Raw genomic sequence first — 16,095 nt, 5'->3', positions numbered from 1 at the left:
AAATATCCAGAAATCTATACACACAAAAATGGGAGGAAGACCTAAATATTACCTTCACTATGGAGGAATGGCAATCCGCTTTTAAAACCACAGTATATACAAGGCATTCAGATGCATAACATGCCAAGAAGCTACCTTCACAATGTCTCTGATGCAGTACTACACTCCAGCCAGACTCTATAAGATCTATCCAACATGTCTATGTCATGGAACCATGAACCAGACGTACAACAAGAGATAAGTGGAAAATAAGAAGGTTTTATTGAAGAGCAAGCCGTAGCAAAGTCCGAACGGATGGCTAAACCGAAGCAGGGTCTTGCGGAGACAGAGGTCAGGAACCAGAAGGGTAGTCAGACGAAGCCAGGAACAGGAACCAACGGGGTAGTCAGACGAAGCCGGAATCAGGAACCAACGGGGTAGTCAGACGAAGCCGGAATCAGGAACCAACGGGGTAGTCAGACGAGGCCAGGATCAGGAACCAGAAGCAGCAGCAGTCTTGGAAGCATGTGAACACAGGAGGACCAAGCAAGGAACTGAAGCCACAGACCTCCTATATATATGAGCTAGGCATCCAGCTCCTCCCAGTGGGAAGGAGGAGCCGCAGGGTGGGAGGCTACAAGAAAACCCAGAAACCAAGATGGCCGCCAGCACATGTCAAACGAAGGGAACAGCAAGGAGGTAAGACCATGACAGTACCTCCCCCTCAAGGGCCCCTCCTCCGCGGAGTAAGGAACGGTTTCTGAGGGAAGCGTGCGTGGAAGGCTCGGAGCAAGACAGGAGCATGGACATCTGCGGAGGGAACCCAGGAACGCTCCTCTGGACCATAACCACGCCAATGGACCAAAAACTGCACCCGGCCGCGGACCAGGCGTGAGTCCAGGATATTGCTCACCTCATACTCCTCACGATTGCCCACTTGGACCGGACGAGGCCGAGGAATCGAGGAAGTGAAACGATTACACACCAGTGGCTTCAACAGGGAGACATGAAACACGTTGGAGATCCGCATGCCAGGAGGAAGCGCAAGGGCATAGGCTACCGGGTTTACCCTGCGAAGCACTCGGAAGGGACCAACAAAGCGAGGCGCCAGCTTGGGAGTGGGCACTCGAAGGTTGAGGTTGCGGGTGGACAACCATACGCGGTCTCCGACCTGGTAGGAAGGAGCGGGCGCTCGTCTGCGATCAGCCTGGAGTTTCTGGCGCTGCGCAGAGACCTCAAGGGACCTCTGGATCTGTACCCAAGAAGCACGTAGGACGGAAAGGTGATCCTCCACAGCCGGAATATCCTGGGGAGAGAATACCTCCGGTAACACGGCAGGTTGGAACCCATAATTGGCCATGAAGGGAGACGTCCCAGAGGAAGAGTTCACCGCCGTGTTCCTGGCAAACTCAGCCCAAGGCAGGAGGTCAACCCAATTGTCTTGGTGATCGGAGACATAGCAACGAAGGAATTGCTCCAAGGCCTGATTGGATCGTTCTGCGGCCCCATTGGACTGAGGGTGGTAGGCCGAGGAGAAAGAGAGATGAATCCCCAACTGGGAGCAAAAGGCGCGCCAGAACCTGGACACAAACTGACTCCCCCGATCCGACACAATCTCCTTGGGCAAACCGTGCAACCGGAAGACCTCCCTGGCAAAAATCGAGGCCAACTCTTGTGCAGAGGGTAACTTCTTGAGAGGAACACAGTGGCACATTTTGGAAAACCGATCCACAATCATGAGAATGACCGTATGGCCTCGGGATGCAGGGAGGTCCACAATGAAATCCATCCCCAGGTGTGACCATGGACGCTCCCCGGTGGCTATGGGTTGCAAAAGGCCCAACGGAAGGTGCCGAGGGGACTTACTCTGGGCACAAACGGAGCATGCCGCTACATATGCGGCGATGTCGGAACGTAGAGAAGGCCACCAGAACAGACGTGAAACCGCCCAGGACAGCTGATTCTTTCCAGGGTGCCCCGCGGCCTTGGAGTTATGGTAGGTTCGCAACAACCGAGTGCGCAACTCCTCAGGCACAAAACATCTGCCGTTGGGTCTCCCAGAGGGAGCACCAGATTGAGCCGCCAAAATCTGCTCACCCAGAGGAGAAGTCAGGCTGGTGCGAATAGCGGCCAGGATCTGATTCGGGGGTATGACCGTAGTCGGAATCGACTCCTCCCCGGACAGCTCGGAGTACTGCCGTGATAAGGCATCCGCTCTGATGTTCTTGGAGCCGGGTAGGTAGGAGACCACGTAATTAAAACGTGACAAGAACAGAGCCCATCTGGCCTGACGTGGTGTCAATCTCTTGGCCTCAGAGAGGTAGGTCAGATTCTTGTGGTCCGTCAGGATGAGAACCGGAACCACCGAGCCCTCGAGCAAGTGCCTCCATTCTTTAAGGGCCTGCACGATGGCCAATAACTCCCTGTCACCAATCTGATAGTTGCACTCCGCGGAAGACAGTTTCCGGGAGTAAAACCCACAAGGAAGCAGAGGACCCTCTGGTGTTCTACGCTGAGACAGGAGGGCGCCTACTCCCGTCTCAGACGCGTCCACCTCGAGGACAAAAGGCAACCCAGGGTTGGGATGCGACAGAATCGGAGCCGACACAAAGGCGGACTTTAGAGCCTCAAAAGCTCGGATGGCCTCGAGCGGCCAGACCTGAGGATTACTGCCCTTCCTGGTCAGATCCGTGAGAGGCTTGGCTAGCATGGAAAAGTCCCTGATGAACTTCCGATAATAATTGGCGAAGCCCAAAAAGCGCTGCAGGGCACGAAGCCCACTGGGCTGGGGCCACTGTAAGACAGCCGAAACCTTCTCAGGATCCATGGAGAACCCCTCAGCGGAAATGATGTAACCTAAGAAGGTTACCTGGGATCGGTGAAATTCGCATTTCTCAAGCTTACCGAACAGCTTGTTCTCTCGTAAGCGTTGCAACACTCGTCTGACATCCAGAATGTGGGCCTCCATGGATGCAGAATATACCAAGATGTCATCCAAATAGACCACCACACACTGCTGCAACAGGTCACGGAAAACATCGTTGATGAATTCCTGGAAGACTGCGGGCGCATTGCACAACCCAAAGGGCATAACCAAGGATTCATAATGACCGGTCCTGGTGTTAAACGCGGTCTTCCACTCATCGCCCGCCTTGATCCTTACCAGGTTATATGCCGCCCTCAGGTCGAGTTTGGTAAAGACCGTGGCCCCTTTGAGGCGATCGAACAGCTCGGAAATCAAGGGTATCGGGTAAGCGTTCTTGATCGTGATGCGATTGAGACCCCTGTAATCGATGCAAGGCCTCAACTCGCCGCCCTTCTTTTTCACAAAGAAAAATCCAGCCCCTGCCGGGGACGAGGATTTGCGAATGTGTCCGCGTGAAAGCGCCTCCCTCACGTACTCCTCCATGGCCTCATTCTCCGCTACCGACAGTGGATAGACTTTGCCACGAGGAGGAACGGCACCGGATTGTAACTCTATGGCACAATCGTATGGGCGGTGCGGAGGTAGGGCAACCGCGCGCACCTTATCGAATACATCCCGGTACTCTTCGTATTCAGGAGGCAACAGAGAGTCCGAGGAAGTACACAGCAACTTGACAGGCCCATGGATGCAACTAGCCCCACACTGCGGTGACCACGAGAGGATCTCGACCGATCTCCAATCGAAAGTCGGATTATGCTTCTGGAGCCAGGGGTACCCCAAGACCACCGAGTAGTGTGGAGACGAAATAACCTGGAGACAGACCGACTCTCTGTGAACGGCACCAATGGCTATCCCCACTGGAAGGGTCTCATGAGTCACGTGTGGCGGCAGAAGGGGTCTGCCGTCTATCGCCTCAAGAGCCAGTGGGGAACCTCGAGGCTGCAGAGGAATGGAATTGGCGGCAACGAACACTCTATCAATGAACAAACCACCAGCACCAGAGTCCACCAACGCCTGGGTCGTCACCGAGCCCCCGACCCAGGAGAGGACAACCGTGATCAGTGGTTTGTCAACACGGGAAACCGGGGACGAGGAGACTCCACCCAAGATCTGCCCCCGACAGGACCTCAGGTGCGAGCGTTCTCCCGGACGGTTCGGACATGCCAACCGAAAATGCCCACCGAGACCACAGTACATGCATCGGCCCTCGCGTCTCCGGAGTACCCTCTCCCCCTCAGACAGGCGAGCAAACCCCCGCTGCATGGGTTCACCCCCAGACAAGTCATCCCCAGGAGGCGTGGGAGGAGAGGGAGGCACGGGTGGGACAGCAAACGTAGGCGCCAATCTGTTAGGAGACCTCCGCAGGCTCTCCTTAAAGGAAGGTCTCTCCCTGAGTCTGGTGTCAATCAAAATCAGGAAAGAAATAAGAGACTCGAGCTCCACTGGTAGGTCCTTAGCTGCAACCTCATCCTTCAAGGCATCCGAGAGACCATGAGAGAAAGCAGCGACCAGAGCCTCATTATTCCAGCCCACCTCTGCTGCCAGGGTACGAAACTCAATGGCGTATTCAGCTACGGATCGTGAACCCTGTCTGATGGACATAAGGAGCTTCGCAGCAGAGGCAGCACGAGCCGGCACATCGAATACCTTCCGAAGAGAAGCAACAAAACCGGAAAACTCGGCAACCACCGGATTGTTGTTCTCCCATAAAGGGCTGGCCCAGGCCAAGGCCTTGTCCGAGAGCAGCGAGATCAAGAAGCCCACCCTTGATCTCTCAGTAGGAAAGGCATGTGGCAGCAACTCGAAGTAAATGCCCACCTGGTTAAGGAAACCTCGGCACTGAGTTGGCTCTCCCCCAAAGCGCTGTGGAAGGGGGGCAGAACCGGTCATACCCTGAAACACCACAGGCGCAGCAACAGGTGTCAGGGTAGACTCTGGCGCAACAACCGGAGCGGCAGTAGGAGCGGGCCCAGGAGCGACAACCGACCCATCGGCAACGGAAGCTAAATGAGCCGTGCGTTCAAGCAGGGTTTGCAACGCCACAGCGAACCGACCCAACAGGTGATCCTGCTGATCAAGTCTGGCAACCAGCGTAGGTAGCGAGGGTGGCCCTGTACCGTCAGAATTCATGGCTTGGTCCTAATGTCATGGAACCATGAACCAGACGTACAACAAGAGATAAGTGGAAAATAAGAAGGTTTTATTGAAGAGCAAGCCGTAAGCAAAGTCCGAACGGATGGCTAAACCGAAGCAGGGTCTTGCGGAGACAGAGGTCAGGAACCAGAAGGGTAGTCAGACGAAGCCAGGAACAGGAACCAACGGGGTAGTCAGACGAAGCCGGAATCAGGAACCAACGGGGTAGTCAGACGAAGCCGGAATCAGGAACCAACGGGGTAGTCAGACGAGGCCAGGATCAGGAACCAGAAGCAGCAGCAGTCTTGGAAGCATGTGAACACAGGAGGACCAAGCAAGGAACTGAAGCCACAGACCTCCTATATATATGAGCTAGGCATCCAGCTCCTCCCAGTGGGAAGGAGGAGCCGCAGGGTGGGAGGCTACAAGAAAACCCAGAAACCAAGATGGCCGCCAGCACATGTCAAACGAAGGGAACAGCAAGGAGGTAAGACTATGACAGTCTACAAACCTGCTGGAAGAATTGTGGAAACACCAGATCACTTTATTATATACTGTAATTTGGGACTAAAATAAAAAAAAAACCTCTCTAGTACATAACTCATTAAATTATTTCCAATTTTCTTTAACAAACTAAAATTCATCTGGCATTGCTTTTCATTGGAATGGACAACCTCCCTCCACCTCCAATTACAATAAAAATAATCATTCACTTACTGATGCCCCCACATTCAAGAGATTAAAAGGGTTGTGTCACTTCAGCAAATAGCATTTATCATGTAGCGAAAGTTAATACAAGACACTTACTAATGTGTTGTGATTGTCCATATTGCTCCTTTGCTGGCTATATTCATTTTTCCATCCCATTATACACTGCTCGTTTCCATGGTTATGACTAGTGATAAACGGCAGGGGCAATATTCAAATTTGAGATATTTCGCAAATATTTTGTATAATATTCATCATATATTCGCGAATTCGAGAATTCAAGATTATATTCTTGATTGCGAAAATCGGCAATGTACTATTCAGGAATGCGCGTGAAATACTGGCGTGGGTCACTTATGCTACTTTTTTCAAGCTGGTATAAGCTTCCTGAGACTGGAGAAAATGGTTGCCACTGCAGAACATTAGAATAGCTTTATATGCAGATAGAGTGCTCCAATATATTTGCACTTGCGAATTTTCGTCAATTAATGATGCGCATATTTTTTCGCTATAGTTGCAACTTGTGACATCTGAATTATATATATAAGTTAACTGTCTAATGTAATAACACAAAGCACAGAGCACAGCAATGACACTGCTGTCTCTTTCAAAACTGCAATAAACTATAAAAAAAAAGCTGTGACAAAGCCTTCTCATTGGCCCACAAGCTAGAAGAAGGGAGGTATGATCACCTGATGTGTACTGTTAAAAACAAAACAAAAAAAACTAAGAATATTCGTCATTACGAATATATAGCACTATATTCTAAATATTTGCGATAAAAATCTGTAATACGAATATTCGCGCTTATTACTAGTTATGACCACCCTGCAATCCACCAGTGGTGGTTGTGCTTGTTCACTATAGGAAAAAGCACTAGCCTATGTGAGCTCCCACGGTCCAGGCCACCAGAGAGGTTGGAGCTTTTTCCTGTAGTGTGCAAGCACGGCCACCGGTGATGGATTGCAGGGTGGTGGTAACCATTGAAATGAGAAGTGTATCACGCAATGGAAAAATGAATCCAGCAAAGGAGGCAATATGGATAATAACAATACATTAGTAAGTGGCTTGTATGAACTTTCTACATGATAAATCCATTTGCTGAAGTGACACAACCCCTTTAATTTAGCAATGAAATACTACCTGTCTATATGAAAGGATGTTTGCTATTCAACATCACTTCTACCAACAATTTGTCAATTATTAGGATACCTGGATCAAGAGATCATATTCTGGTACTTAAAAACATATATAAGGCTACTTTCACACTTGCGGCAGACTTGCAGTGGTCAGTGGCGTGCCCAGGGGGGGGGCGGGGGGCGGTGCGCCCCCGGTGCCGGCTGTGACAGGTGTGCCAGCAGGCCCAGAAGCAATGGGCGCTTCCATTAATACAGATGGAAGCGCTCATTGCTGAAGCGCTGACACCCGTGACTCAGTCCCACATATACTGCGGCGGGGCAGGGAGCGGAGCGCATAGTTCCCTGCCCCGCCGCCGATCACCGCCATAGGCTTCAGGCCGCACCTGTGTCGGGACTCAGCAGAACAGTGCCGGGACTCTGCAAGCAAGCGCAGGTAAGTATTTATCTTTAGGGTTCCCAGTTTCCTTCTTTCTTTTTTCTTTTTTTTTCTTTTGCTAACTTTGGGGGACATGAGGGGGCCGGGTGCACAGAGGACGTGTGGGGCAAACCTTTATTTTATATTATGATGTGGCAACTTTGGGGTACATGAGGGGGCCAGGGTGGACAGAGGACGTGTGGGGGCAAACTTTTATTTTATAATGTGGAAACTTTGGGGGACATGATGGGGGTGCACACAGGAGGACGTGGGGGGAATATGGTGGGATACTCTGTGGCACAGTGGGGGGGGCAATTTATTATGGGAGGGATGGCAATGTGGGGGACACTACTGTGTGGGGGATACTACTGTATGGGGCAGTGTGAGGGACACTACTGTGTGGGGGCAGCGTGGGGGACACTACTGTGTGGGGGGCAGCGTGGGGGACACTACTGTGTGCGGGGCAGCGTGGGGGACACTACTGTGTGGGGGGCAGCGTGGGGGACACTACTGTGTGGGGGGCAGCGTGGGGGACACTACTGTGTGGGGGGCAGCATGGGGGACACTACTGTGTGGGGGGACTATTGTGTGGGGGGCAGTGTAGGGGAAATTACTGTGTGGGGGCAGCATGGGGGACACTACTGTGTGGGGGGCAGCGTGGGGGAAATTACTGTGTGGGGGACACTACTGTATGGGGGCAGTGTGGGGGACATTCCTGTGTGGGGGGGCAGCATGGGGGCCTTTCTATTGGAGAGGCACTGTAGAGGCCAGTCTATTATTTCTGGGGACACTATAGAGGGATTATTACCTGGAGCACAATATAGGATGTTATTATTATTACTGGGGCACTCTAGGGGACATTATAGCTGCTGTAGACACTATAGGAACATTTGGGGTCATTTATCAAACTGGTGTAAAGTAGAACTGGCTTAGTTGCCCATAGCAGCCAATCAGATTCCACCTTTCATTTTTGACAGCTCTTTTGGAAATCCAGTTCTACTTTACACCAGTTTGATAAAGGACTCCAATTATGTCTATTAGGGTCACTATTTTATCAGCAGTATAGTACCTGGTGCATTGGGGAGCACAACGGGCACAGGTAAATTGGAAAAATTTAGAAATCTAACGTGTCTGTGTTACAAACTCTGCACAGACGAGATGCGGCTTATAGAATTTGTCATGGCGGTCTAACAGAGGAGAAGAGGAAAGAGAAGGTCTACATGACAGGAGATGTCCCTGGATGTAAGAGGTATGTGGTCAATTATTAGCGGGGGGGGGGGTGCTAGCCAGAGAAATGACCCGCCCCGGGTGCCAAGCAGTGATCCGGCATCAGTTCTGTCGCTAGAACTGTCTGATCTGGCAAAACGTACCGTATATACTCGAGTATAAGCCGACCCGAATATAAGCCGATGCCCCTAATTTTACCTAGGGTAAGACTAGGGTGAAATGCAGCATATGTGGGGGATCTGTGGAGGACGCTGTTATGTGGGGGATCTGTGGAGGACAGTTTTATGGGGGATCTGTGGAGGACACTTATGGGGACCTGTGGATGGCACTGTTATGGGGTGGATCTGTGGAGGACGCTGTTATAGGGGATATGTGCTATGACACATAGGGCCATGGGGGGGGCAGCATAAGACATATAGCATCTTATGCTGGTCCCCCTCATGGCCCTATGTGTCCCCTCGTGTCCTAAACCGCGCACATAACTGCCTTTGCGTGTAAAGTATGTTACTCCTGTCTCCTGTGTGAAACAATCTCTCTCCTATTGATAACAGGTCCGTCCTCTGTACTCACTGTTACGATGAATGCACTACAGCGAGCGGGAGCTGGCTGGCCGGCGCGTGACTGACATCACTTAGTAACACTCCTCCCACTTCAGGAAGCAGGAGCGTTACTAAGTGACGCCAGTCACGCGCCGGCCGGGCCGCTCGCTGCCGTGGCATTTTCGGGTCGGCCAAATCGAGACTCTAGTATAAGACGAGGGGGCTTTTTGAGCACAAAAATATGTGCCAAAAAACTCGTCTTATACTCAAATATATACGGTATTCCAATTGATGGCATTTTTAAGACTGATCAGTATCCCGATCAGTCTGAAAAATACCTGATCAGTAAGAAAAATGCATTGAAATGCCGGATCCGTTTTTCCGGTGTCATCCGGGAAAACGGATCCGGCATTTATTTTTTTCACCTTTTTTTCAGTCTGTGCATCGGATCCGGCATTCCAGTATTTTGAATGCCAGATCGCCACTAATACATTCCTATGGAAAAAATTCTGAATCCGGCATTCAGGCAAGTCTTCAGTTTTTGTGGCCGGAGATAAAACTGTAGCATGCTGCGGTTTAATCTTTTGCCTGATCAGTCAAAATGACTGAACTGAAGACATCCTGATGCCTCCTGAACGGATTACTCTCCATTCAGAATGCACGGGGATATGCCTCATCAGTTCTTTTCCGGTATAGAGCCCCTAGGACGGAACTCTATACCGGAAAAGAAAAACGCAAGTGTGAAAGTACCCTAAATCACACTCTGCAGTTTCCTTGACTTATATACTGATGACCTATTAGTAATGTGTACCTCTTTACTTCCATTGGAGATTTTCATTTTACAGTTTGTAAAATACATTCATGGAATATGTTGCACTTCTTTGTACGTTTTAAGGTACTTTCACACTAGCGGCAGGGGACTCCGGCAGGCTGTTCTGGCGGATGAACAGCCTGTCGGATCCGTCCTGCCGCTAGTTCACGTGTGCCCCCGGAGTGCAGCTCCGCCCCCATTGACTATAATGGGGGCGGGGCGGAGTTCCAGCGGCAGCACAGCAGCGCACGCCGACAGGCAGCCGGACTAAAAATACCGTATTTTTCCCTTTAGAAGACGCACCTGATGATAAGATGCACCTCAGATTTTAAAGTAGGAAAATAAGATATATATTCTTTCATTATTAGCCCTCATATTAGCCTACTCAGACCCCCATCAGACCTCTTATTAGCCCACTCAGAGCCTTATCAGACCTCAGATTAGCCCATCAGATCCCTATAAGACCTCATATTAGTCTATCAGACCCCCATCAGGCCTCAGAGTAGCCCATTAGCCCATCAGACCCCACATTAGCCCATCAGTACCCCCAGACCTCAGATTAGCCCATCAGTACCCCCAGACCTCAGATTAGCCCATCAGTACCCCCAGACCTCAGATCAGCCCATCAGTACCCCCAGACCTCAGATCAGCCCATCAGTACCCCCAGACCTCAGATCAGCCCATCAGTACCCCCAGACATCAGATCAGCCCATCAGTACCCTCATCAGACTAAAATAAAAAATCATCTTACCTGTCTTGCGCCGCGGCTCCTCTTCAGCTGTCGAGTTTCCATCTTCCCGGCCTGCGCTGCACTGTCACATGACCACTGTACGGAGTTAGGACAGTGCACACACAGTCCGGGAATATGGGAGCGCAACAGCAGAAGAGGAGCCGCGGCGCAGACCAGGCAGGGTAAGTATTACCTGCGCTTGTGGTGCTTCGCTCCCCGCTCCTAATACATAATAGTGAGCGCTTTCATAATGGAAGAGCTCACTAGTATTCGTTTTATGAGACGTGCAGACATTTTCCCCCTACTTTTGGGGGGGGGGGGAGTGCATCTTATAAAGTGAAAAATAAGGTACTCTCGGCGTGCGCTGCCGAATGTAGCCTAAGGCCCCCTGCACACGAACAGTGGGTGACTCGTGCCCGTGCTGCGGCCCGCAATGCACGATCGCCAGCCGTAGGTCAGCCAGATCGGATCGCGGACCCATTCACTTTAATGGGTCCGCGATTCATCCGTTCAGCAAAAAGATAGGACATGTTCTTTCTTTTTGTGGAACGGAAGTACGGGACGCAACCCCACGGAAGCACTCATGGGGTTGTTCCGCAATTCCGGATTTGCAGACCAATTGAAGTGAATAGGTCTGCATCCGTGATGCGGAATGCACACGGAACTGTAGCCGTGTATTGCGGGCCGCAATACGGCCACGGATCACACACGTTCGTGTGCAGGGGGCCTAAGACAGATAGTGATACCTCATAAAATACTCATTATTAACCATATCACCATACTTTATGTTAGCATCATTTTGGTAACGTTATTTTATTTTTTTAGGACGTTAGAAGTTTTAGAATTTTAGAAGCAATTTCTGAAATTTTCTGGAAAATTTCCCAAATCAATTTTTTGGGTTCTGAAGTCACTTGAGAAACTAACATAATAGAAATCACCCAAAAATGACCCCAGCTTAGGAACTACAACCCTCAAACTATTCTGATTTTAGACATGTTGTTAACCCTTAGGATTCACACGACCGTATGTATATTGTGGTCCGCAAAAAAACTGATCCGCAAAAAGTACAGATGAATTTTGCAGAAAGGAACACCTGGCCCCTAATAGAACAGTCCTATCCTTGTCTGTAATGCGGACAATATTAGGAGAAGTTCACACTGAGTAACTTCCGTTACTTTTTTGCGGACTCATTGTAATGAATGATTCCGCATAAGGTCCACAAAAAAAACGGAACGGACACGGAAAGAAAATACGTTCGTGTGCATGAGCCCTTAAGGTGTTTCACGGGAATTAAAGCAAAATGGAGGTTACATTTCAAAATGTCACTTTTTTTTGCAGATTTTCAATTTTAATCTATTTTTCCTGTAACACATCGAGGGTTTACAACAAAACAAACCTCAATACTTATTGCCCTGATTCTGTAGTTTACATAAATATCCCACATATGGTCATAAATGTATGTGCACACGGCAGCGCTCAGAAGGCAATAAGCGCCATATTGTTTTTGGAGGGCAGATTTTTGCTGGAAGGTTTTTGGGCACCATGTTGCATTTGAAGAGACCCTGAGGTACCCTCACAGTGGAAACCCCCAAAATGTTACCACATTTTGGAAACTACACCACCCAAGGAATTTTTAAGGGGTGTAGTGAGCACAGGCATTTTATAGAATATATAGGCTGTGAAAATGAAAAATTAAATTTATTTTTTCACCAAAAAATGGTGCTTTAGGCCTAAACTTTCTTTTTCACAAGGGATAACAAGAGACTATCACCCCACAATTTGCTACCCATTTCTCCTGAATACAGTAACATCCCATTTATGGCCGTAAACTGCTGTTTGATACACCAGGGCTCAGAAGAGAAGGAGTGGCATTTCTAACATGTGATTTGCTGAAATGGTTTTTAAAAGCCATAAGGGCTCTTTCACACGAGTGTGTCCCTTGCGGGAATCACATTCCGTGTGAGACAGGGATCGTGCGTTCTGGACTTACAGAAGTGTATGGCATTATCATGATTGATAATGCTGTGTGCCTCTGCGTGACCTTTCTGTAATGTAATCATATTGACAGCTTTATGTCAGTGTTATTCTGTTACAGAAAGGTCAGACAGAGGCACACAGCTTTATCAATCATGATAATGCCGTGTGTGCCTGTAAGTTTAGAACGCACAATCCCTCTCTCACATGAAGTGTGATTCCCGCATTAGACATGATTGTGTGAAAGGGCACTAACAATTATTTTTTTTAGCTGACTTTGTTGTGTGAGGGCTTAGTTTTTGCAAGACAAGCTGTAGTTTTTATTGGCACCATTTAGGGGTACATTTGGTTTTCTGGTCGCTTTTTATCAAATTTTTGTTGAGGTAGGCAAAAATTAAAATTCTGTCTGTTTTTTATTTTTATTTTTTATGTGGTTGACCATGTGGTATATACAGTATGATAACTTTATTCTGCAGATTGATACGATTATGACGATACCAAATTTATCTATTTATTTTTTTCATGTTTTACTACAAAGTACTTTTACGTAATAAAATCCCTTTTTATTAAAAATCTATTATTAACATCCATAACATTAATCTTTTTCTGCCAACGTAGATGTCTGGGGGCTTATCTTTTGAAAGAAAAAAAAGCTGATTTGGTGTATTTTATTTTATTTTTTTACTGGGTTCACTTGATGGGATAGATCATTTGATATTTTTATAGAGCCAGTCCCTACAGACGCAGCAATACTAAATATGTATTTTTTTTAAGTTTTACACAAAAAGAGCATTTGTGGAAAAAAAAAATCATGTTTTTGTGTTGTTGTGTTGTCATTTTCATAAAGCCATATTTAACATTTTTCTGGCTATGGTCTTGATTGAGGGCTCTTTTTTTTGCAGGATCAGGTGACGTTTTTATTGGTATCATTTTGGGGTACATAAGATTTTTTGATTGTATGATATTATGTTTTTTGGGAGGTGAGGTGATTAAAAAATAGCTGTCTAGTTTTGTTTTTATTTGTTTTTTACATCTGATGAGAAAGATCATGTGATATTTTTATAGAGCCAGACCTGTGTATATAGTGATCTAGAAGGCAGGGAAACAGAAGAACGGTCACTGACTGCTGGCCCCCTTGCTCAGCAGCTGCACAGTTAGGCCTCTTGCATACGAAGGTATTTTATTTCCGTTTCCGTTTGCGGTCCGTATGCAGAACCATTCATTTCAGTGGTTCCGCAAAAAAATACAGAAGGTACTCCATGTGCATTTCGTTTCCGTATTTCCGTATATCTGTTCCGCTAAAAGATAGAACTTGTCCTATTATTGACTGCATAACGGACAAGGATAGTCCGCAAAATACGGAATGCACACGGACGTCATCCGTATTTTTTGTGGACCGCAAAATACATACGGTCATGTGCAAGAGGCCTTACCGTGCAGCTGCAATCTCTGAGATACATCCCGACCCTCAGGATGTTTATAGTCTATGGGTGGTTGTCAAGTGGCTAATACACTTTCATTCCATAAAATTCTATACAAATTTTGATAAAAAATTTTGAAACCCCATTAAAAAGAGAAGCGAGGCATGCATTACCTGTTTTCCAGATCCTTCCTTTGTCCATTCATTTTGTTCCATCTGCAGGTAGTCTCGGATAAGCATGTGGGCTTTCTCAAGCTCTTCATGGGTTAACCATTGTAACTCCAAAGCACGTTTTTCTGTCTGAAGTAGTTGCAGACTGGCTTTCAGTTCAGACAGCTTCTTCTGAAATACACCAATACAAGTGAATGAGGAGAGCTGCAGTAACCAGGCAACTTCTTATTGACTTTTTTGAACAGACTTGACAAAAAGCACTCTTGTAAAATTATGTCATACAACTTGTGAAAGAGGAATATGTCAATAGCATAAAAAGTTATGCTTTAAATTTGAATGGTGGATGACATAATCATATTGAAATAGCTTGACTAAATCAGTTCTTGAAAAATGAATGAAGTACATGAATTTGTACTTTTTAGACATATATTTACAGAATATATTTGAGAAATGTTCAGAAAAGCTCTAATATAGATGTCTCAGGGAGCCACCCATTGCTCTCCAGCACATCTTAATGTAGGGTAATCTAACCAGGTCACTCATAGTGGCCCGAATGGAGAATATAAGTCCAACAAAAATATTAGGGGGCACTAAGGCTACTTTCACACTGGCATTTTGGTTTTGCCCTTAATGCATTCTGAATGGATAAGGATCTGCCCAGAATGCATCATTTTGGCTTAGTTTGGCTCCGTTCCGCCTCCATTCCGCTTTGGAGGCAGACACCAAAATGCTGCTTGCAGCTCTTTGGTGTCCGTCTGCCGAAACTGAGCCAAACGGATCCGTCCCCATTGACTTACATTCTGTGTCACTGACACAATATGGCACAATAGAAAACGGATCCGTCCCCGTTGACTTTAAATGGTGTTCAAGACGGATCCGTTTTGGCTATGTTAAAGATAATACAAACGGATCCGTTCCGAACGGATGCATGCGTTTGTATTATCTGAACGGATGCGTTTGTGCAGATCTATGACTGTTCCGCATCAAACACGAGTGTGAAAGTAGCCTAAGGCCTCTTTCACACTTGCGTTGTCCGGATCCGGCGTGTACTCCACTTGCCGGAATTACACGCCGGATCCGGAAAAACGCAAGTGTACTGAAAGCATTTGAAGACGGATCCGTCTTCAAAATGCTTTCAGTGTTACTATGGCACCCAGGACGCTATTAAAGTTCTGGTTGCCACAGTAGGAGCGGGGAGCAGGGGAGCGGCATACTTACCATCCGTGAGGCTCCCGGGGCGCTCCAGAGTGACGTCAGAGCGCCCCATGCGCATGGATGACGTGCCATGCGATCACGTCATCCATGCGCCTGGGGCGCCCTGACGTCACTCTGGAGCGCCCCGGGAGCCGCACGGATGGTAAGTATGCTGCTCCCCTGCTCCCCACTACACTTTACCATGGCTGCCAGGACTTTAGCGTCCCGGCAGCCATGGTAACCAGTCAGAAAAAGCTAAACTTCGTATCCGGCAATGCGCCGAAACGATGTTTAGCTTAAGGCCGGATCCGGATCAATGCCTTTCAATGGGCATTCATTCCGGATCAGGCCTTGCGGCAAGTCTTCAGTTTTTTTGGCCGGAGCAAATAGCGCAGCATGCTGCGGTATTTTCTCCGGCCCAAAAACGTTCCGTTCCGGAACTGAAGACATCCTGATGCATCCTGAACGGATTTCACTCCATTCAGAATGCATTAGGATAATCCTGATCAGGATTCTTCCGGCATAGAGCCCCGACGACGGAACTCTATGCCGGAAGACAATAACGCAGGTGTGAAAGAGCCCTAAGTCGCAACCTGAGTGTTATCCATCCAAGGAAGAAGTTCGGTGGGGATACAACGCCTCAAATAAAAAAAGAGAATACATTTTAAATCAATAAAGCAGTAATGTAATGGCCATTCCTGCCTAACCCTGGGTTCACACCTGAGCGTT

The 16,095-nt window shown here is 48.1% G+C and overlaps 1 protein-coding gene across 9 annotated transcripts in view; it reads right to left on the bottom strand.

Moving 5' to 3' along the window:
* Positions 1 to 16,095, bottom strand: part of LOC122931150 (colorectal mutant cancer protein-like) — a 166,454-nt gene that overhangs the window by 21,319 nt on the left and 129,040 nt on the right. For all 9 annotated transcript variants that reach the window (XR_006388219.1, XM_044285174.1, XM_044285138.1 and 6 more), the window contains one exon: positions 14,176 to 14,343. Coding sequence is in view for 8 of the 9 variants with exons in the window: in XM_044285174.1 (XP_044141109.1) it covers positions 14,176 to 14,343 (168 nt within the window). In the remaining variant the exon portion in view is untranslated. The remainder of the gene's footprint in view (positions 1 to 14,175; positions 14,344 to 16,095) is intronic.

This window comes from Bufo gargarizans, chromosome 1, assembly GCF_014858855.1.
Source record: "Bufo gargarizans isolate SCDJY-AF-19 chromosome 1, ASM1485885v1, whole genome shotgun sequence".
NCBI lineage: Eukaryota > Metazoa > Chordata > Amphibia > Anura > Bufonidae > Bufo > Bufo gargarizans.
The sequence above is the reverse complement of the archived record's forward strand: the minus strand, read 5'-3'. Positions and strand labels throughout refer to the sequence as shown.